The sequence below is a fragment of the Choristoneura fumiferana genome, chromosome 13, assembly GCF_025370935.1.
Source record: "Choristoneura fumiferana chromosome 13, NRCan_CFum_1, whole genome shotgun sequence".
Classification (NCBI taxonomy): domain Eukaryota; kingdom Metazoa; phylum Arthropoda; class Insecta; order Lepidoptera; family Tortricidae; genus Choristoneura; species Choristoneura fumiferana.
In genome coordinates, this window is record NC_133484.1 from 7,790,817 (window position 1) to 7,813,313 (window position 22,497).

The 22,497-nt window shown below is 36.2% G+C and overlaps 3 protein-coding genes across 3 annotated transcripts in view; 2 read left to right on the forward strand and 1 right to left on the reverse strand.

Moving 5' to 3' along the window:
* Sol1 overlaps positions 1-22,497 on the reverse strand; it is a 165,160-nt gene that overhangs the window by 119,235 nt on the left and 23,428 nt on the right. The window lies entirely within an intron of this gene.
* Positions 5,149-11,719, forward strand: LOC141433972 (uncharacterized). The gene is made up of 4 exons (XM_074096149.1): positions 5,149-5,279; positions 7,370-7,501; positions 10,616-10,804; positions 11,461-11,719. The coding sequence occupies exons 1-4, from the start codon at positions 5,223-5,225 to the stop codon at positions 11,500-11,502; spliced, it is 420 nt and encodes a 139-aa protein (XP_073952250.1). The 5' UTR covers positions 5,149-5,222; the 3' UTR covers positions 11,503-11,719.
* LOC141433973 (uncharacterized) lies at positions 14,590-16,611 on the forward strand. The gene is made up of 3 exons (XM_074096150.1): positions 14,590-14,698; positions 15,286-15,465; positions 16,460-16,611. The coding sequence occupies exons 1-3, from the start codon at positions 14,654-14,656 to the stop codon at positions 16,502-16,504; spliced, it is 270 nt and encodes an 89-aa protein (XP_073952251.1). The 5' UTR covers positions 14,590-14,653; the 3' UTR covers positions 16,505-16,611.

Consider the following 22,497-nt stretch of genomic DNA (forward strand, 5'->3'; position numbering starts at 1 on the left):
ATGCTGCTTACGACCTTACCAGCATAAAGAGCTTTATTAAAATGTCTCCTTGAAATATGCAGCCTGAAAAACTATTAAGGAAAACGCAGCGAGCGTCCTGAAGATGTATACTGCAGAGCGGAAATGTTTTATTACGCCAAAACGATCTTTTTTAGGGTTCCTTGATCAAAATTCGGGAATAACGTTGAACAAAAAAAGCAACTTCCAAAAATAGTATATTACTGCAGAGGCCATGAAGTAAACGAGTCCAGCAATCCCTGTTCTGGCCGAGGTTTGTATAGTGCATTTCTCAAACAATGTGAGGAAATATTTCATCCATCCATCCATCCATCCATCCATCCATGCATCGTATCGCATCGCATCGCATCGCATCGCAGTATCGCAAATGCTTACAGAGTAGTGATGGTTGGCTGTTCGTAATTTTTCCTTTGTCAGTTTAATTTTAGTAAGCAAAATTAAAAAGTTAGAGCAGCGGACAATAATGGATTTTAATACATACTTCATAGCCTAGGCCAAGAAGTTATGTAGGGAGAGGGAGGTGGTAGGGAGCCATAAATGAGAAACTTCATGTCTCCATTTCGTGACATTAACGCATACATTTCCGAGCATGTTTGAGAAAAGTGTTTTTAATTCACATACATTTAAGAAAAGAAGATGACAAAGTGAGTTTTTTTTGATGTCTCTATTATGTGTCACGTCATGCTGGTGCATAAATGAACTGGTTTTTTTGTAGAAAAAAATACTGGTTTGATTGTACAGTCGAGTTCATAAGCTTGTGAGCAAAAATATTTGAGCACGACTCTATTGTTAACGGCGTAGAAGCGTGTTTAGATATTTTTGATCAAATTTTTGCTCACAAGTTTATGAACTCGACTGTACCTACGAAACATTTTTTTCTTCATGTGGCCAAAATGTTAATTATCAGGTAGTATCTATTAATGAACTGAGCCTTGAGTCAAAGTCAACGGAAAATATATGTATAGGTACCATTAGCCAAATAAGTGGTCTATTAATTTTTAAACAAGTTCCTATCAAATGAATATGTCGCTAAAGTCGAACTTGCAAGTTGACAGACACGTCTATTGGCATTATTGTTTTATGACATGCAAACGATTATCAACTTTAGGGTGGTAGACCATATATTTGGCTGATGGTACCTATTACTTGAGTAATAAAAACTGTTATAAGTAATGCTAGCCGTAATTAGTCACAGGCTTGTCAACTTTACGACAACGGAGCAGAAATAAGTAATGTCAGTAGTTCTCAAAAAGTTCACATTTTCTACGGAGCTCTTAGTATGCGATATTTAATTCGTGCTTGGCTAGTTTTATTTCTTGCTTTAAAGTATGAAGATTGCCTGTTGTTTCGCGAGCATCCTTACTGTTACTTTTCAGTTTTTACACAACTCTCTAGAGAGACGAATAATATCATTCGTTCGCTTGACCTCCCTTGTTACGTTACGAATATTTTATCCCATCAAAATCATAAATGTGAAATGAGAGCCAAGTTCAATATTAGAAATATGCGTCGCTGCGTTGTTGATTTCTCCGACAAAAGAAGTGAGATCTATAATATTATAGGTGTCAAGTTGTGTATTCTACATTTTGACTTGCGGGATCTAATGCAAGTTTAAGATTTGACTCGGCTAGTTTTTACCACCAAACCAAATTTTAGAAAAGTAACATCAACAAGTATAATTATAGTCTACGTAAAATACAGCACTGTCAAATGTGGTTCGTGTAATGTAAATATACACACGGCTGCGTCGCCAATTCCTGTTTCTTTGTACTTGGCTGGACACGCTACCGCTTCTGTTTCTACCGCTATACTTCACGTTTTTAACCCCCAACGCAGAAAGAGGGGTGTTATAAGTTTGACCGCTATGTGTATCTGTATGTCTATGTGTCTGTCTGTCTGTGGCACCGTAGCTCTTAAACGGGTAGACCGATTTGAATGCGGTTTTTTTATTTGAAATCAGATTTTCTAGCGATGGTTAGCCGTTGGCCGCCGATGGTTAGGTTAGCCGTTTTTGAGATATTGAACTTTGAAGTGACAAAGTCGGGGGTTTTCCAACTTTTTGTTGGTTAGGTTAGTTACTAACGGACATTTATCAACCTTACCAATTGTAGTATATTGTTAATTGAAGAGATGCTAACAAGCGAAAATTCTTCTATAATGTTTTTGCTCACCCTATCATTTTGTAAATTTCGTTAGGAATGCATTTAGTAGCTAGTAACTAAGGTTTTTACAGGGAGTTTTAGAGCCTAAGCAAATAAACAGTTTTGTTAAATATAAAACCTGTTTACTTTACCAACAGATCGTGCCGTATCTCCTTGGACAAGTTCATTTTCGTGTCTACCTTACAATGTTATTACTAATGTGTAGAGGATTAAGGAATCGAATAGTTACTTGTTTTTGTCGTCATCGAAATATTAAATTGGCAATAGATATAGAGAGTGAATGCTAACTAATGCTAAGGCTAGATTTATCTCTGTAAGAAAAGTTTAGATATCGACCTTTATTTATTATTCCCGCGGCAACTTTTATCCGTACTTTTTATTGTACTTTATCCGGGAAAGCGTAAGCGACAGACAAACAAACTCACGTTTACATTTATAATGGGCACGTATCTGAATATCGAAAACTGAATATTGATAGTTAAAATTTCGACGGTCAAAATATCGAAACTAACCTAACCTACTTTCGATATTTTGACAGTCGACTTTTTGACATTAGATATATTAACTTTCAATGTTCAGATACGTCCCCATTTTATAATACAGAGACCGTATTAACTAACGTGCTGACGTTTGCAATCTCTTACTACCCTCGTCTTAGACCGTGTTACAGAAAGAGGGTGATGAAAACGATTGTAATTCCAAGTATGTTAGACAATAAAGCCTCTGTTAGAATTAGAAGATTCGAATCCGTTCCAGAATCCATTAACCCGCAAGACTTTCGGAAAATATGTTCAGTTCATAGACGATATCATAGATGGTAAGTCCAGCCCCGGATCTATGATTTTTTCGAACCGAGGCAAGACCTTGATGGTGGCGCCCCCTCCCTTCAGTGTTTGAGAAAAACTGTTAAAACTGCCAATGAGTAGTTTTCTTGTTTTTTTCTTCATTTCTTGTCTCAAGGATTTGGCGCCCCCATAAACTGCCGCCCGGGGCAAGTGCCCCGGTTTGCCCTCTGGCAATTACTTCCTTCCAGGACTTAAGCTTTTGTTATCTAAGACTTGAGGACGGACGTTGAGGAGTTCTTCAATCTATAGCGACCATTTTTTTTATCCATTGTCTATGTCCGACTGCTGGGCAAAGGCCTCTCCCTCGGATTTTCAACTTCCCTTGTCGGCAACTAAGTCTTTCCAGTCGTTTCTGAATGCGTCCAGGTCGAAAACGTGCACAGCAGATGTAGGAATAGAAACCGCAAGGCTGAAATGGGACTGGGCCGGCCATGTTTGCCGCATGCACCCGGAGAGAGGCACAGGTTACCACTAGGGGTGCCCCAAGATGGTCAACGGCGACGCGGCAAACCGAGATGTAGGTAGCGGGACGACTTGGAGGGACTAACTTATTTCAGGTCATCAAATCAGCCTTGTTCACGGAACCTTCTGAGCACTGGTGCATTTCGTATTATTTATTGGGTCTTTCGTTGTTTCTTTCTGTGTACGGGTCAGTTCACGCGTATTTCGCACGTTAAGGCAAAACCAAACGTTAGGTAAATGAAGCATGAATTTGTTCTACATACTTGTACAATGAAAGTAAGATTTCCACAACAACGTCGACAACGTTGTTTTGACAACGTTGGTACCCAACCGTAACCGGTAAACCGGGATATCGACAATAGCTTTTTTTTACGCGCAGTCGCTGGCAAAAGCTAGTTAATCATAGTATTTACATAGCATTTAACAGGTGCTAGTTTGTAGTCGACTAAATGATTATTACTATGTAGATTATTAATCATGAAAATTCTAATTATCTCACGTCTCTTCTCGTTTAAAAGGCACGTTGTTGTAATATTAATTTGAAGCTGGTAGAACCGACGTCAGTTAGACAATAATTAAAAAAAATCGGCCAAGAGCGTGTCGGACATGTCCAAGATGGGGTTCCGTAGGCATTACGAAAAACTCAAATAATATTTTTTAAAGGATTTCGTATTCTGTAGGTACGGAATCTTCCAAGTTTAGTATATTTTTATACCTTAGGCTGCTATTTACTCTTTAAACTATTAATAATTCTCAAGCAATCTTAGCCGTTATAATTTTTCTTGTAAATTTGATATTATACTTACTACTATCCTGAATTTTGTTCAAATTTTTCCACCCAAAAGTTTAGATTTTAGAGGGGGGGCGGGACGCTCGATTTTAATAATAATAATATACCCCATAATATAGGGTTAGTCCAGAAAAAAAATTGCCCCCGCTTGATGTTTCTGTGTATTTTTTTTTATTTTTTTATTTTACCACTTTGTCGGCGTGACTGATATGAATATTCATGCCAAATAACAACTTTCTAGTACTAACTGTCTCCGAGCTTAGCCGCGGACGGACAGACGGACAGACATGGCGAAACTATAAGGGCTCCTAGTTGACTACGAAACCCTAAACACTGGCTAACATTAAAAGTAATGATAAGCTATAAATCGACATTTAAAACTTAAAATATTTAAGACCAACCGAATGGCAATAAGCGGGCCACAACAGCGCTTGAAGAACATCTGTTCATGTGAACAGATATGCTCTGTTCGGTTATCTAACCGTTGGTTAGGGGAAAAGTCCTCTAGTGGCAACCCCGAAATGGAAGATAAAACGTAGACACTAGATAGACTGACGACATTGTGAGAGTTGTGGGCCGCCACCGCCATCCACCGGTTGGATGCAAGTGGCGAGTTGTCGTTCTAAGGGCCATTATTAAGGGACTGCATTCCAACTGCAACGTAAACGCAAACTGCCGACTGCCCATACATTTGTCATTGCCGTTCCATTGCAGTCGATATAACTGCAATGGAGCAGTCAGCGTTTGCGGTTGGAATGCAGTCAGTCTATACTGGCCCTTGGGTTAACCAACACCTAATTAAGAAAAGAGACTAACTAACGCATGGTTTATCGGCCCCAAGAATGTAAGAATAGACTATATAAGGGCACACATACGAAACAAGTCACCATGAAACTGAATTTCAACAGTTACGTTTCCTACCACAAGTAACAAATTATTTGAAAAATGCTGAAGTATTACGTCGTCTTGTTCCCCTTGGTCGTTTTTATACCACTTGCATTCGTGAGTATTATAATTTATAATCACTGCTGATGAGTTTAGAAATTGATTTATTTAAAACCTAAAATTGCTAAAAGTGGCTCCGAAGCGGTAACGTTTCGTGTGCTCTGCCTACCCCATTTGGGAATACAGGCGTGATGTTTGTGTGTGTGTGTGATTTATTATCATCATTTAGAAGCCAGCTTATACAGCTACATTAAATACTTTTTTGTGGTACCTAAGTATTTTTGTAACTTTCGCGAATTCGCGAAGTCCATCCGCGGTGGCCATGATACTGTACGGTAAATTTTGCAAAATGGCCGCATCCCCTGACGGTTAGTTTCATAGATGGCGCTGGCACCCGAAAAGTATGTAATTCTTGTTTTAGTGGCCAATATGTGATTTATTGGTGAAAGATAACATCGTGAGGAAACCTGTACGAACCAGCGAAGTAATTCAAAGGTGTGTGTGAAGTTCCCGTTCCGCACTGGGCCCGCGTGGGAACTGCGGCCCAAGCCCTCTCATTATGAGAGGAGGCCTGTGCCCAGCAGTGGGGACGTATATAGGCCGGGGTGAAGGGCCTACGCTAGCTGGCGCGGGTGCAGCGCGCGGGTGCGCAGCTAAAGTCCGTCGCACGCGACGCGTGCGCTAGCGCTGCTCATTATATTTTTAATCCCCGACGCAAAAAGAGCGTTATTATAAAATTTGACCGCTATGTGTGTCTGTCTGTGGCACCGTAGCTCTTAAACGGGTGAACCTATTTAAATTCGGTTTCTTTTATTTGAAAGCAGGTTTTCTAGCGATGGTTCTTAGATATGTTTTATCAAAATCGGTTCCGCCGTTTTTGAGATATTGAACTTTGAAGTGACAATGTCGGGGGGTTTCCAACTTTTTGCACCCGCTCGGTGCAAACTGCGTCAGCCAGCGTAGAGCCTAATGTAGTGTTCATTTTAAAGGATAATTTTTAAAATGTTTTAAACGCTTGACGACGGAGATGAATTTTATGAATATGGACTTTTACAAACCCAAGCCAAGATTTTTTAAACAAATTAATTTGTTTTATAGTTTTGTTGTTTGGATATCAATTACAAGAAAATTAAAGTCTCAATCAAAGTGTAGTGTTTTTAGCGGAAAAAAGTTAAAGATAGAGATAAAAGACCATTTTATCAAACAAAGAGTAAGTTATGCAACTAGTAAATAACTATTTCATTCATTACTAGCCATTACCCGCGGTTTTACACTCGTAAACAACGAAGCAGTAATTCAAATTCCGGATTTGGAAAAAAAACTCGTGCTATTCCAAAATATGATATAGTGATTTTCATCTTTGCATAGAAACATCGGTTTGAAATTTCATGTTTCTAAGTCTAGTGGTATTTTTTTTTATTAGATCCCGATCCCGTGAGACAGAGACAAAAAGTAGCTTATGTGCTATTCTAAAATTCTCAGTATCTCCATACCATATTTCAACTAAATCCGTTCAGCCGTTTTAACGTGCAAGAGTAACAACCACACGTACGCACGCTAGCACTTACACACAAACTTTCTTCTTTTTGAGGTCCCGGGTTCGATTCCCGGCCGGGCAGATATGGGCTGATAAGGCGTTTTTAAACCTGCTAGATGCTTTTTACGTTAGCATTTTTGTTATTAATTTTCCTCGATTATTTTCATAAAATTGAATGAAAATAAAAGTTTATTGATAGAACACTTCTTAATATATAAGTTTAATGTGTTACTTAATAATTATTCGGTACAGACTTTTATTTTCTTTAAAAACCGGTTATAAACATTAATTCGTTTTTAATGAATATAAAAGTCTATCACGAAGAATTATTGGAGTAGATACATTAACTTATATATTAAGAAGTGTTCTATCAGACAACATTTTTAATTTTCATTCAATTTTTAAGGAATAATCGAGAAAAACTAGCAAAAATGCAACGTTGCCAGCTCAGCAGGTATAAACGCTCTTAAAACACAACTTCACAATTTGAAACCCTTCTATAGGAGTTTCTCGCCTTCTATGGACTCAGCGCTTCCTTTCGCAAATTTGCGAGTGCGAGTATATTCTCATTTTCGTGTAAGTGCTTAGCGTTTTAATATTTTATTTTCAGTCTCAAAGTGCCCTGTTTGAGAGCGATGATCCGGCGCCCCACAGACCGTACACAGAGCTTTTCTTCGGAGAAATGCTGGATAACCTGGAACCGCTCATAAAGAGTATTCATGACCAATGGATTCAAGACTACGTTAGTATAAGTATTTTACGTACATTTAAGTTAGAACATTGCACACTTTTCTTATATACGGTGTACGTATTTAACCCGTCGAGCGTCCTGAAAGATTTGGCTTTTAAATCTATTGTGCAAGGACTGTTACCGGCTCAAAAAGGTTATAGACTGATTGTGTCCGATTCAATTAACTATGAGCAGGGCTTAAAAGAAAATAATGGAACCATTATTTAGGATCACTCGTATATTTTGTCCTTGTTTGTCTGCCTGTCTATTATAGCCAATTCACTTCACAAAACTACTAAGTACTTAAGCTAACGTAAACTTAACATTAGTTTGTTTTTATTTATCTCTAGGATATTAGCTTTGGTAAGACACACAAAATATACATATTAATTTCCCCAAAGGAGATTCTGTAACTTATTCGGAATAAAGAGGATTAAATCGTAACATTAAACTAACAGTTTCATAGGTAGTCTGATTTAGACAAAACCTAAAACTTACTTAGAAATAAATGTATACCTACAATACATTCGTAAAGCCGCATTGACGCAAAAAGCAAAGGCAAAGTTAACACTGTTTTACTCGCAAATCGACCATTTGTTTGTTCAATAAACAACGAGCTGTGAAGTTTTGTGTCAATCCTCTTAAAATTATGACACGCTCATTAACTTGTGAAGACGACGTGTTTGACTGAGAATAACACGTCATGCATGATTCATAATAACTTACGATAAAATATTGGTTACAGCAAATGCAGCTTGCACTTTAACGTATATGGAACTCTAAGCTGTATTTGTGTACTTACACTCCCATACCAGACTCCTCAATTTATATGAGATCAACATTGCGTTCGTTCGTAGTTTTAAAAATCTAAGTGTACACAGTGCTGACAGTGTGCATGACTGCCATAGATGAGCGTTCAAAAATATCTGACACATCCTACCGGCCCTAGAAATAGAGTCGTATCAGATGTTTATGCACCCTTTGTTGTGTCGGATATTGCTGGTGATTGTAGGTACAGTCACCAGCATTAATATCTGCCACAGCGGAGCGTGCAAAAATATCTGACACGTCCTTCCGGCCCTAGAAATAAAAGTCGTATCAGATATTTATTCACGCTTGTTGTGTCATATATTGGTGCTGCTGACTGTACCTACACAATACCTACTCATATATAACTTATATACTTTTATACAGAGGTACAGACGGCGCGTGACGATTTTGTTTTGTGTGTAACCTTAAAAATATCAATGCACTTATTGAGAAAAAAAAAACTAATATTACGGAAATTTCTTCTCCATATTAAATTGTGGACATTATTTTGATTGATAAATTAAAAAGAATACTTTTACTTTTAGGGTAAAAGGTGTGAGCTTTTGTTCATGTAATTATGAAAAAAATATGATGTACCTACCTAGCCCTTTCGAACCCAGCCGATACAATTGTGCGGGTTAATTAAATTTGAATTAGACATTGATAGTGATTGTACATAAGGTCCACTGTCAGAATTCTTACATTTGAATTTTGAACTTGACATATATTGTACTTAAATTCCATTGTCGTAACTCTTTTCATACTCGGCTGGCTTCGAAAGGGCTAGTAAAAATAAGGCGTATAAGTATAACGAAGTCTTTGAATTTGTCAGATCGTGTAAAAAACTTCTCCAGTTTCTCATATCAGATTCTTTCACGTTTTCAAATAAACTTTAATAATAATAATAAATCTTTATTTGGAACAGTAACAATTTGGTACATGACAAAATGAAAAACGATGCCACCTGCAGAAGTTAAAAACTGTATCGTAGGTAGCAACACCCCCTCCGTAAACAAAGCTATTATGTTCCAAAAACTAATACAAAAGTTTTAACTATCTAAAATTTTGTTGGCGATTTTAGTCATTTAAGGGCACATGAACGGGTAAACAACCTGTTGTATAACTGGCTAATCAAAACACAACCCCCCAAGGCCCAAGGGCCCTCTCGTCCAATAGTTTAGCAGTCATCGTAGCCGAAATTAGCCTGGAGCAAATTCTTAGATGGGACACTTAGGGGCTGTTTCACCATCCATTGATTAGTGTTAACTGACGGTCAGGTGTGATGCCGTCTCCATTTGTTTTGTTCGAATAGACGGAGATGGCATCACATTTAACCGTCGGTTAACGCTAATCAATGGATGGTGAAACAGCCCCTTAGTAAACAACCCAATGTTAGACATTCACTGACGTAAAAAGTAAAAATTTAAACATTAAAGGACTGCTACTCACTTAGTTATACACGGATAAACAACACTTTGCTAAGTAACGATAATGTCTTGTTTGAACAAATCGACCTTCCTTGGAAATATCGCACATAAAAGACGTGACATGATTTTAGTCCAACAGTTTATTCGCATATTCGCACAGAAATAGGTTAAAATGTTGCTAAAAATTGCCTTTATGTGTGCAGCGCTTGCGTGCCTTGAAGTGAGTTGCATTTATTTAATTTTATTAAGGCGCTAATAGCCGCCAAACGTTTTAAAAGGGTTTAATTTCAAAGACATACATACATCTTCATTCATACATTTGCCAAAAAATCAGAAAAAAGGATATCTTAAGCTTCAAGTCTTCATTAATATTTGAATGTTTTAAAAAGTTTTAAATGAAATATTTCTATAACATAATAATATCCATTTCTATATTATAATAGCATACTTATTTATGTTCCATCGGTTTGAGTTTAATTTAGATTTTTTGGTCTATTGTACTTTGATACTCTAAATCTTGATTTTATAAATATAATGAAATTTTCTTGACAAATTGTAAAGAAAAGGGTCGACGAAAATGATGTGCGCTTGTTTGATTGCGTACAGAAAGTCACAAGGAGCTATTTATGTCTTAAATAAGAGTATCAGCAATTACTATGGCACCGAAATAACAAGAACATATTGTATTTTCTCTTGTAGTGTGTGTGTGTAAAACCCCTTAAACGTTGTATTAAATGTTATAACCAAATTTAAAGTTCATAGGTCAGTGGGGTGGGGTGTTAAATTAACAACATAATTTTGAAAACCTGACTTTCGTGGTTGCTCATTCCTTTGTTTTGGAATCATGACGCGACATTTTAACCAGATGTTTGTTAAATCTTATTTTAAGTCGGATGCATTCGTGCGCCGCGATGCTCCCACCACGCCTAACGTTCTGGTCTCAGTTCAGAAGCATATGGACCAATTCAAGAACTGTATAGACCAGACCCTTGCAAATACCGTGGACGAGGTCAATGTCAAGCAAGTACAACCTGTGTTTGAAGTGCTCGGAGAGCATCTTAACAAACTGTCTAAAGCGGTAAGTAAAATTATCATATCGGTGTCTGGAAAAAAAATCCAAATTATTTCAGTAGACGGTTGGGTGGGTAAGTTTGACTGGAAAACCCTGTGAAGGTTATTTATATGGGAGTTTTTAGTTCAAAAACTATGCCCGCCTTTTACGCGGTACATTTTGAACACGTGGAAACATGTTTACCACCTACAATAAAAAAAATAGACATTTAGGGTGTATTCACTACAACTAAGCACTGAAGTGATTGAGATGAATTTGGTAAGGACATTATTTGAGACCCAGGGAGTTCCCGCGGTATATGAATTCTTTGCCAACATAACAGCTAGTTTAAAATATGTTGTAATTCTTTTTTCATTGTCATTATCATTATCGTTTTCGTTTTCAACTTTAATTATGATGCAAATAAAAGATTAATTTTGGAAAATGTTTAACGTTGATATTTTTATTATGCAGTGTGCATTGTGGCATCGTCATCTCGAATATAAGTGCAGAACCAAGCAATCAAATAATTTGAAAACCACATCTCACCCCGCTTCGTTGGCAACGTGATTTTGTGTACTATTTTGGTTCTCCACTCCGCTCTGTCACTATGGAAACTCACCCTTAAAATCGTTTAATAAGTATTTTATTTTTTGAGTTAATAATCTTTTTATTTATTACAGTTTGAAGACTTGACGGCAACTAAGGCTCCATACCGAAAATAAGACGAGACAAACCACACTGGCGAACAAAAGTAGCGGTTAACTTCTCATACCTATAATTTCCCTACGGACGAAAAGTAACCAGCTGTCATTGGTCGTCAGCACTTGAAGTACTACGGACTAAAAGCGGATTCACGTACTAGATTACTACAAATTTTGACTTGGAGTGGTTAAAGTTTTAATAATGTGTTTATAATTTATTAATTAAAAAAGGACAATATTTTTTGTTTATTTAAACACCCTTTTATTAGAATCACCTGTAACTGAAGTAAATATTAACAAATCCTGAAAATCGATTTTAACTATCGATTTAAGCATACACTGCATACAGTAGTAGGTAAGTACGTCAATGAAACCATTTTTGCTTGTGTGCGTAGGTACGTCATGTACCTAACTACAGACATTAAACGTAAATACCTGAATATTTTTGGGGGAATATCATGATATTCCCATGAGAAACACACATACGTTTATTTCAATTTTGAAGGCACAGGCCACCATGCATATTTCCGAATCAGAGAAAAGTTCGAACGGAAAACTACTGTCCGTATGTGGTAGTCCATAGATTTGTATGGATTTACTGGGTTCGCAATCCAGAATTAGAATTTCGAATTCCGAGTGTATGTGGCAGCCCTTAATAAAATTTCAAACTAGCGAAGCCCCATCCCACTAATACAATAAATGCGAAAGTTTGTAAGTCTGTTTGTCTGTTTCATTATTTGTTTGTTTGTTACTTCATCACGTCTAAACCGCTGAACCGATTTAGATGCAATTCGGTATACGGATAGTTTGAGTCCCGAGGGTGGACATAGGATAGTTTTTATCCCGGAAGATTTCATAGTTCCAGCGGGATAGTGAGAACCGAATCCTGCGCGGACGGAGTCGCGGGTAACAGGCTAGTGTAATAATATTCGTAATTACTATCCACTACCTACTAAACTTGCTACTAATGATATTCCGGAACTTGAATATAAACGCAAATAGATAAATAGGTCCGATGTCACTCCATCAATTGACTGATAACGGGAACTATGAACTCATTTAGCTTCTGGAGTGCTCGATGACAAATAATATTTGAACAGATGGTGCACTGTTCTGCCAAACTGTGCCAAATTGCCTAAGGCTCTGGCTTTTGCGATCGCAGTCACCATCCTTTTTTAGGGTTCCGTACCCAAAGGGTGCTAACGGTACCCTATTACTGAGACTGCTGTCTGTCTGTCTGTCCGTCTGTCACAGGGCTCTATCTCTTTCTTAAGCCGTAAAAGTTATTAGACACTTGAAATTTTCACAGATTATGTATTACTGTGGCCGCTATAACAAAAAATAGTAAAAATAAAATAAAGTTACAAATTAGAGGGGGTCGTCATACAAGAAACGTGCGTTGGTTGCTAGAGTAGCTATTACCTTTTAAGTTTGCGATTTTAATGATGTTTTATAAAAGCTTCGATAATATAATATAGTGACTGTCTGATTGTGTGGTTTATTCGTTTTTGCGCAAAATTAATTATAAACCCTCAATGAAGCCAACTTTGATAAAGCGCTTGCCAAATCCACACCGTATAATCACTATGTTTACCTATTGTTTTTTACACTAAAAAATCATACTATGTATTTAACACTATTTACAAGGTTTATAATAACAGTTTAATTATTTAATTACACAACATACGCGGACTTCGCTAAATTTGCCGCGAATTAACGCTGACACCCATTTTTTTTTCTGCCGCGGCGCATGGCAAGAGTCTAAAGCGCTATTCAGCCTCCGACAGGGCGACAGGATGAGAATTTAAAATTGTTCTTTATTCAAAATACTTGCACCTAGTGCTTACATTTTGGTGATATGTTTTTATTAACTTGTAATGTAATGTAACTAGTTACGTTTGTTCGGGTGGAATTAACATTTCAACTTAAATTTGAAGTGGATATCTTCAACAAATTGAGCTGAAATTTTGCATGCATGTGTAAATCCGATGACAATGCAATATTATTATGACGTAGAGCTGATCTGATGATGAAGTTAGATGTTGGCCATAGGAACTCTGTAATAAAACGACACGACCACATCATTGATTTTGGTCTCATTTGACTCGTCTTGACGACTACCCATTTCGGTAACCAGGGGCAAAAAGTACCGCCAGCAAAAAAGCTTGTATTCGAATTTTTTACAAAACAATATTACTGAACTATTCGTTTTTAAAACATTGTACGGAGGTGCGGAACCCTTCATGCGCGACTCGCTAACACTCGCACTTGACCGATTTTTATATCCTCATCTCACACAGTGTGACAGAAAGAAGACGCCCGAAATAGGGTTTAAAAAATTAAATACCTAGTAGTAGTAATATTTTTCTAAGGATTTCGTATTTTGTACGGAATAATCCAAGTTTAGGTATATTTTATACCTTAGGCTGCTATTTACTCTTAAACTACTAATAATTCTCCAGAAAACGTGACCGTTATAGTTTTCCTTGTAAGTTTGATATACCTACCTACCATCCTGATTTTTTTCAAATTTTTCCACCCACCTGTAGATTTTAGAAAGGGGGGGGGGGGACGCTCGATTTTATTGAAAATTAGCACTTTAAAGTTATATATTTTGCAAACAAATCACTGAATCGAAAAATCGTTTTTGCAACCCCGTAATGGTTTTAAAAGATCTATCCAACGATACACTACAAGGTTGGATGAGAAAAAAAAAATCACCCCCACTTTACGTCTATGGGAGGTACTACAAAAAATTTGTTTTAATTTTTTTATTGTACCATTTTGTCGGCATAGATTACATACATATTCGTGCAAAATTACAGCTTTCTAGCATTGATAGTCTGAGCAAAGCCGCGGACGGACAGACAGACAGACAGACATGGCGAAACTATAAGGGTTCCGTTTTTGCCATTTTGGCTACGGAACCCTAAAAATGAAAGCATTCTTACCTACATAAAGAGGTTTGAAGTCAGCGTTATTAGTAATACTTAATAAAAATCTCATTTATGATAATCGAAAATAATTGTCTCATCTGTTTTATAAATCATCGTGTCTGATCTTGAGGGCTACTCAAGGGTGATTTTGTGATCCGAGATGCAAGTCTCACAGACTATTCTAGTTAGTACTGCACCCATCTTCGAGTCGGAAAGTCAAGAAGAAATTATCCATCATGCAGAAATCCCTAATCGTACTTCTGGCTGTATGTCTGATAAGCGTAAGTGCACTTTTTTATTATTCGTCCTTAAATTAATCTACACTGTGTTTTTGTTGATTTAGATTAACTTCGACAGACGGCTCTGTTCATTAATATAAACTATCTGATAATTAACTTTTTATTCAAATCGAAAAAATCGAGATTTCGAGAATAAAAAACCTTTTTTTCATGCATAGGTATAATAACTTCACAGTCATTTTGCAGTTGCAGGTGGTAGGACCTTGCGCAAGGTCCGCCCGGATTGCTAACACCATCTTGCTCGCTAATCCTGCCGTGAAGCAGCAGTGCTTGCACTGTTGTGTTTCAGCGTGGAGAGTAAGACAGCCGGTGAAATAACTGGCTCTTGAGGTATCCCATCTTATGCCTCTAGATTGTAATGCGTGGTGACTGCCCACTATACCCCTGGTGTTGCAGATGTTTATGGGCGGTGGTGATCTCTTACCATCAGGAGACCCACTTGCTCGTTTGCCATCCAGTCGAATAAAAAAAAAGACATTTTTAAAGGTCAAATTGTAAACGGAGGCGATTTGCTCGCGCTTTAATCTCGATCGATTAAAAGATTATTTATACTTTTTTTTATTTTACAGGTCCATGCGTTCGTAAAACGCGACGCACCGGCTGCTGGGAAGGACGTCAATTATTTGGAGGACCTACAGAAACAGTTCGGCGACTTCTCGAAGCAAGTCAATGACAAGCTAAAGGAAACCTTCAACCCTGATGAACTAAAGAAGGGGTTCAATGACGCTATCAACAACCTGAATAAGGCGGTACGTATATTTATTGGGCACAATACATAATGCTCTGAAATGTGACTAAAAGTGTCTGTTCTGTGAAGATTATAGCATTTTTAATATCTACCGGGTGTGGCCCGTAATATGAGCAAATAATTAAAACATACATCATACTCCTCAAACTGAACAACATTAGTTCAGCGACTTTTAAAAATAATAAAATAGTAGTTTTTTAATTTTTATTACACTTTTAAGAAGAAATGTTTATAGCGTGACAGGCGACGTCAGTTGTGTTCTAGGATGGCGTACATTGATAGCAGTATTTAATTTGTATGAAAAAAGGCAAATTCAAAGATTCCATTATTTTAAAAAGTCGCTGACTAATGTTGTTCAGTTTGACGAGGACGAGCTATGTTCTAATTTTTTGCTTGTATTACAGGCCACACCCGGTATATCGTTAATCAGACAAATGAAGAGTAAAAGGCTGTTATAATAAGCATGATAGAGTTATGACTTAATTTTATTATAAAGAAGAGACATGTCTGAGAAATTGGCAATAAAATAGTATGATTAGCTTTAACATGAAAATTTGGGAGCTAGTTGAATTAACATGGTTACTAGTTAGTCTTGGCGAGACTATAAATAATTTATTGAATCAGGCGTTACTTTGCGGAGGTCCATATCAATGAACTAAAATAATTTCTTATAATTTTATGAATGTATGTTTTTATGTATATTTTTCATTACTAATTTCATGATTTAAATTCAGGTTTTGTTTCCCGTATCTTGATTTTAGAGAAGCTCGATATTTCGGCACAGTTGCATGCGCCATGATCACGACACGACTGAATATCGACTGAAATATCGAGCTTCTCTAAAATCAAGGTACGCGGAACCAAACCCGAATTTAAGTCATAAAAAAATGAATGTTTTTGACTATTATCTATCTATAGTTCAGTCTTTGTACCATTTCGAATAGTTTGTTGGTTGTTGATGTAAAACTGTCCATGAATTTTAATTTTTCTTTCAGTTTGATGATTTAAAAGCAAAATCGACAACTCAAAAGGAAGCTTAGAAGTCAACAATGGATGCAAATAAATTGGACCACGGAAGAGTTTAGAATTGACACTGTTAGAGTGTAGTGACATTGCAATGGATCAGAAATAAATTATTTTTAGTACATTGCTAGTTTATTATTTAATTGTGACCCACCACTAATCCTGCTCCCAATAAGCAATGCTACCGTTTTAGGGTTCGGCATGGAATCAATGAAACTAAAACATGTAACACAATCAGGTTGGCAACACATGTGTTGCAGGTTTCCATGGTAGTGTAGTGACCCGTTGCTCGTTTGCCACTTCATTTATAAAAAAGAAAGAATAAAGCTACTACACGCTAAAACATGATTAATTGAATATAATCGAGATGAATGTGACAATGACACTGAATATAAATGTAAGTTTTTATGTGGACCTCGGGATCCCTACGGTTTTATACGAGTAAACACAAAATGTTATGAACTGTACCAACAAAACAAGATTTCATTTAGCAGTTAATTCTTGATTTAAGTCTGTCAAGAGAATCGATTTTATTAATAGCACCAATGTCTCTCCTTGAGTTGTTGGTACTCATGGGAGCGGTGACCATTTCCCATCAGATGACCCTCTTGCTCGTTTGCCTCCCTCTCGTAATAAAAAATGATAATTCGCTAAAGCTAAATGGATTCGATTCAAACGTATCCAATCAAATTTAAAAGACTCATAGCATGCATTATGCTAGCTAGATGCGTATTAAATGAAATACGTGCTGTGTAAGCCATCTAAATTCTACTGATATGAATACTTTAATGTCAAAGTTTCTGAATAAGTAACAGGGTGGAACGTTTATGCTACTAATGTCACATTTACAAGAAGACGACGCCGGAGAAGGTGTTCGAGAACGTCCGCAAAGCGGTAAAAGGCCGGTTACAGGGACCCATCACCCGGACCCAGGACCCAGGAACCCAGGACCCATTGCATCTAGAGCTGTCCATCATCCCGCTCGAGTCTCAAAGGGCAACAATTTCAGCTCATTTAGACTCCAATCCAAGTGCCTTCCAAGCACCAGCAGATCCTGAAATCCGACTTCTGGCTGGAGCGTGTGTTATTCCATCGTTTTAGGGTAGCGACGAAGACGACTTTCAAAAATTCTTAACTAGTTTTTTTTTGTATCTAAATAATTTTTGTGTATTTAATTATGTGTCTTTCTGTATACCTATTATTTTTTGAATAACTTTAATTTTACAGCGCATTGGTGTTTTAACTGTAATGCTGTACTTTTTTGTTGACAAATAAATAAATATATTTACTTCGTACATCTACCAAAGAAAAAATAGCGAAATGGAAGCTCTGGAACTTACGCATAACCTTATATTTATCCCGACATTCCAATGGGATCAAGATTTAAACGCGTAAAATCTCATAACTTTTAACGCCAAGTTTAGAGATATAAACTTTAACCTGAATAAAGACCACGAAGTAGTTTTAGGGATTTGGTAAAATCATCTTGAAATTTTAATTGAATTGCCATGATATAGTGTTGTACGACCAAAGCCAAGGGTAAATGCTGTATACTAGCATTAGATTCAACCGCATCATGCCCCATTCTGTAGTAGTACCTGACAACGTTCAGTGGAGAGGACTTCGGAAGAGATTTCTCTATTGTGGCATCTCCCATACTACACAAAGTATATACTAACACGAAAGTCAAAAGTAAGAGTACTTAATTGGTTCAGAATTTGAGAGGAAGATTAATTACGGTATACCTAAAATGCAGTCGCGTTTTTTTTAATAACTTTTACTGATATCGAAAATACAAACTGAAATATAGATGCACAGAAAAACCAGAAAAATAAGACCAGAACTGGGGATCGATCCCAGGTCCTCGGCATTCCGTGCCGCGTGCTATACCGCTACACCACCGCTGGACAACGGTACAGACACAAATTTCTCCTATGCACCACATAACTCAGCCTGTTTGTTTCTTATTTAGTCACTTAAGCAGCGACACTAGCGACATCTTCTATGCTGCCCTCATCGATAATCATTCAGCACTCCATTGGAACTAACCGCTCACCCGGACATTTTTGGAATCTTTTTGTATTTTTTATTTCAATTCCAAAATTTTCTTACTTTTACGATCATCCCGTAAAACCCATATCGAAAAAATGGGCCCAGTCTAAATGTCGAAATGCAACATATTTCGATAGTTTAATATTTACTGGCCGTTTTCCTGTCAGTTTTGATTTTCTCTAAAAAACGGCGACCCGCAATTGAGAAGCACAATTTTTTTTCATTTATTTACTAAACAGAAAAACAATGTAATTAGGAGTGTAGAATAAGGAATCCAGTAGAATTACTGATTTAGCAAAACATAAGGATATTTTTAGAAATAATTAAGGTTAAGTACCTACCTACATGCATTAAACTAACTTAAAATTAAAAAAAATACTGTCGGAATGTCTGAGGTTTTCAGTTTAATAATTAACAACTTGTAACAATAATTAATAATCAGTGGTCAATAGAATTATGGTTGTTTATGCCGGAATGTAAAGCCCGTGGAACGCAGACAAAGTTACGAGCAACAACTAGTAACATTAGATTATTAACAAAATTTCCGTGTTTAATTTTATATGTTTATATTTTACTGATAAGATAAATTTAGTTGGTCGAAAACTTAAGAAACCCCGTCATTGTTGCCGTTGTGTTTGATTCGTGCAGTTCAATACAAAAAAAAAAAAACAAATAATGAACAAACTTCTGATCGTCCTTTTGGCCGTGTGCCTAGTAAGCGTGAGTATAAATTATACATACATTTGTAACCAATTGAATATACCGGCACAATTTTTAATGTTTAAAACAGATTTATAATTTTTAATTTTTGCTCTATTTGGACAATTTAGATTTGAAATTTACTGAAGCGGGAATTAAAATTTTGGAAATTTTTCATTTAGGTATTGCATTTTAACTAATTATAGGGTGTGTTTTTATTTAAATGCTTCTTTGGAATTATTTTTTATTTTAGTAAAAAAAAATGATATCTAGATTTAAACTACTTTTCTCGATTTCGTTTTCCGTGATTGAGTAAATATATTAATAACTATATTAAATATCTCGAACAAGAGCTCGGACGTGTCAACTATTATGTCACGTATATAATATTGTACAGTATTACTAAATTATAGGGTTCTTCCCAAAGAGCTAGTACATTATTTACAACTGTTCTCAGATATTTCAATTAATATTTCGTCATTTAATTTACAATGTTTAAAACAAATTATCAGTAGGTAATGATTATTAAAAAGTAACACTTTTTTATTTAATTTTAAGGCAGTAATTTTTTCAAGCCTTTTTTTGTTTGCCAGGCTTCTGTTTTTACTGTAGCTGTAGAATACTACCCACTAAAATTGTACATAACGTGAAATATAATTATACATTATCGATGGGTGAAAGTATGCGTAAACCTGTGCAGTCAAAATTATATTGCAAAGACTCCCAAATACACAATAAATGAATTCAGTATAGTTATTACCTTTTTTAATCCATACTAATATTATAAATGCGAAAGTAACTCTGTCTGTTCGTCTGTTACGCTTTCACGCCTAACCGCTGAACCGATTTTAATGAAATTTGGCACAGAGATAGAATAGACCTCGGAAAAGAACATAGGCTATTTTTATTGAAATAGGGGATGAAAGTTTTTACGGTGGAAGCTCGTCATTGTCGAAGATAAAACATGAAACTTGGCATTTAGGCACTTGTAAGAAACAAGTACCTAGATAATTTGTTTGAGGTTTTTGAAAATTCGACCTGTGAGGGGATGAAATGAAGATCGTTATTATCGAAGATAAATCGATGAATCTTTATTAAACTTGCCATTTGGGCACGTAATCTATATACTAAATAAAAATGAGTCGTAAAATGTGTTGCTAATAGGTTGCTAAGCACAAAACTCGGGAACGGCTGGTCCAATTTCACTAATTATTTATTTGTTGTCTTTGTAGTATCAGTTTGTATTATCAGGATTAGGATTTTATGGAAGAAAAGTTAGAAAAAATACAACGGGGGCGATGCCGTGGACAACAACTAGTAAGAGATAAATAGATATTTGTTCGAGCGTTTATGAATATTTTACCAGTGAGGGGATGTAACAGAAGATGAAAGATTATGGAACGCCGTCAAAATCAGCAGAGATAAATCGAAGAATCATGAAACTCGGAATTTAGGAAGAAATCCTGTCCTATCCTATCCACTATATTAAAATGTGAAAGTTTGTGAAGATATTTGGATGTTTGTTACTACATCACGTCTAAACCACAGAACCGATTTAGATGAAATTCGGTATACAGATAGTTTGAGTTCCGGATAAGGACATAGGGTAGTTTTTATCCCGAAAAATTGCATAGTTCCCGCGGGATAGCGGTAAAGGAGTTCTCTGTGGACGGAAACGCGGGTAATGGCTAGTAAATAGATATTTGTTTGAGTGTTTTTATTAATGCTACCTATGATAGGATAAATAGGGGATGAATTATACGGAAGGTCGTCATTAACGAAGATAATTCGATGAATTTTTGTGTTTAAACATTTGTAAAGAACTAAAAAAAACCGATGAAATGCGAGTCGTCTTTTATGAATATCCAGTGTTAGCAGAGCCCCTCTCATAAGCAAAATGTACGCAATGTGAAGTCATTTTAGATCACTAAAGAACGTAAGGTGCCAAGAGTTCACTATGAAGATTAGTCCTTTTTTGTCAGCAGGGTACACGTCATATCGTTAAAGTGTGACTACCCGCAGAATATTTATGTTTTACCAAAAAATGGACGAACAAAAAAAATAGTTTATAATAATGTATTAAAATAGGTTATTTTCAGTAAACCGCAGAATTTTTTATATGTAGGTATTATTAGCAGAATAGGATACTTACCTAAAAAAATTAAATAATTCCCAAAGTTACTATTCCATAATTTATCGAATCAGGCGTTACTTTGCGGAGGTTCATATCAATGAACTAAAAGAATTTCCTTAGGGTCGCGGGTGAGCAAAGAAATTTTTTTAGTTCTTTACTATTCCACGCGGACGAAGTCGCGGGCAAAAGCTAGTTTTAGATAAATTACATTACTTCTTTTATTCTTTATACAGAATCAACATTCTATCATAGTCTCACAGTGCCTTGGTTTTTACAAGCTTTTATTTTATTAATCAGAATAAAACATAGCACAGTACAAACAAAATAAAGATAATAAAGGTAACTAAAACCTAGGTAACTATAATATGAAATAAATACATTTTAAATTTAAATATATGAAACTAAAACTACATACAAACTAAACTTATAAATAAAAAAGTTGCCCAAAATCACTGCCAGGTGGTAAGGTGCCCAGAAGGCTGGCAGCATTACCACGCTGTATGGCAATGCTTAATCTTTGTGTTAAGAAAAAGCCAGCCCTCTGGTCATCCGAAGCCGTAATTAACTTGGACGACAATGATTTATTAATAATAAAAGCACTCAAACCCCAAGGACCCATGGTTTCCACCCCAAACGGCTGAAAAATGTAGGCACTACTGATTATATTATTAGGCCTACATATTATACCTATATTTTATTTAGTTTCACCTGTTCCGTTGTCTGTATGTCTGTCTGTCTGTGTGTCTATCTGTAATATTGATTATAAATATATATGTTAGTCTGTAAGGTATTTATTGTATGGGCCAAGTTGCCCGAAATAAATAAATGAATTTGAATTTTTATTTATGTAATCAAATCTTGCAACTTATATTCGACCAGCTTCCAGTTGTTGGATTGACTTCAAATTTAATATACTTATGTTAATTGCGTGACAACACAATAATTTGGTAGTGACATCCTAGTAGTCCGGCCAGGATTGTCTCCACAGGACGGAACTCCTAAACCGTTAATGGCATCGACTTGAAATTTGGTATGCATATGTATTTGGGTGACAATACAAGTACAGTCAACAAAAAGTATATTCAGCAAAAAAAAATCTTGCATTAAAATGAAATTTTACCACAG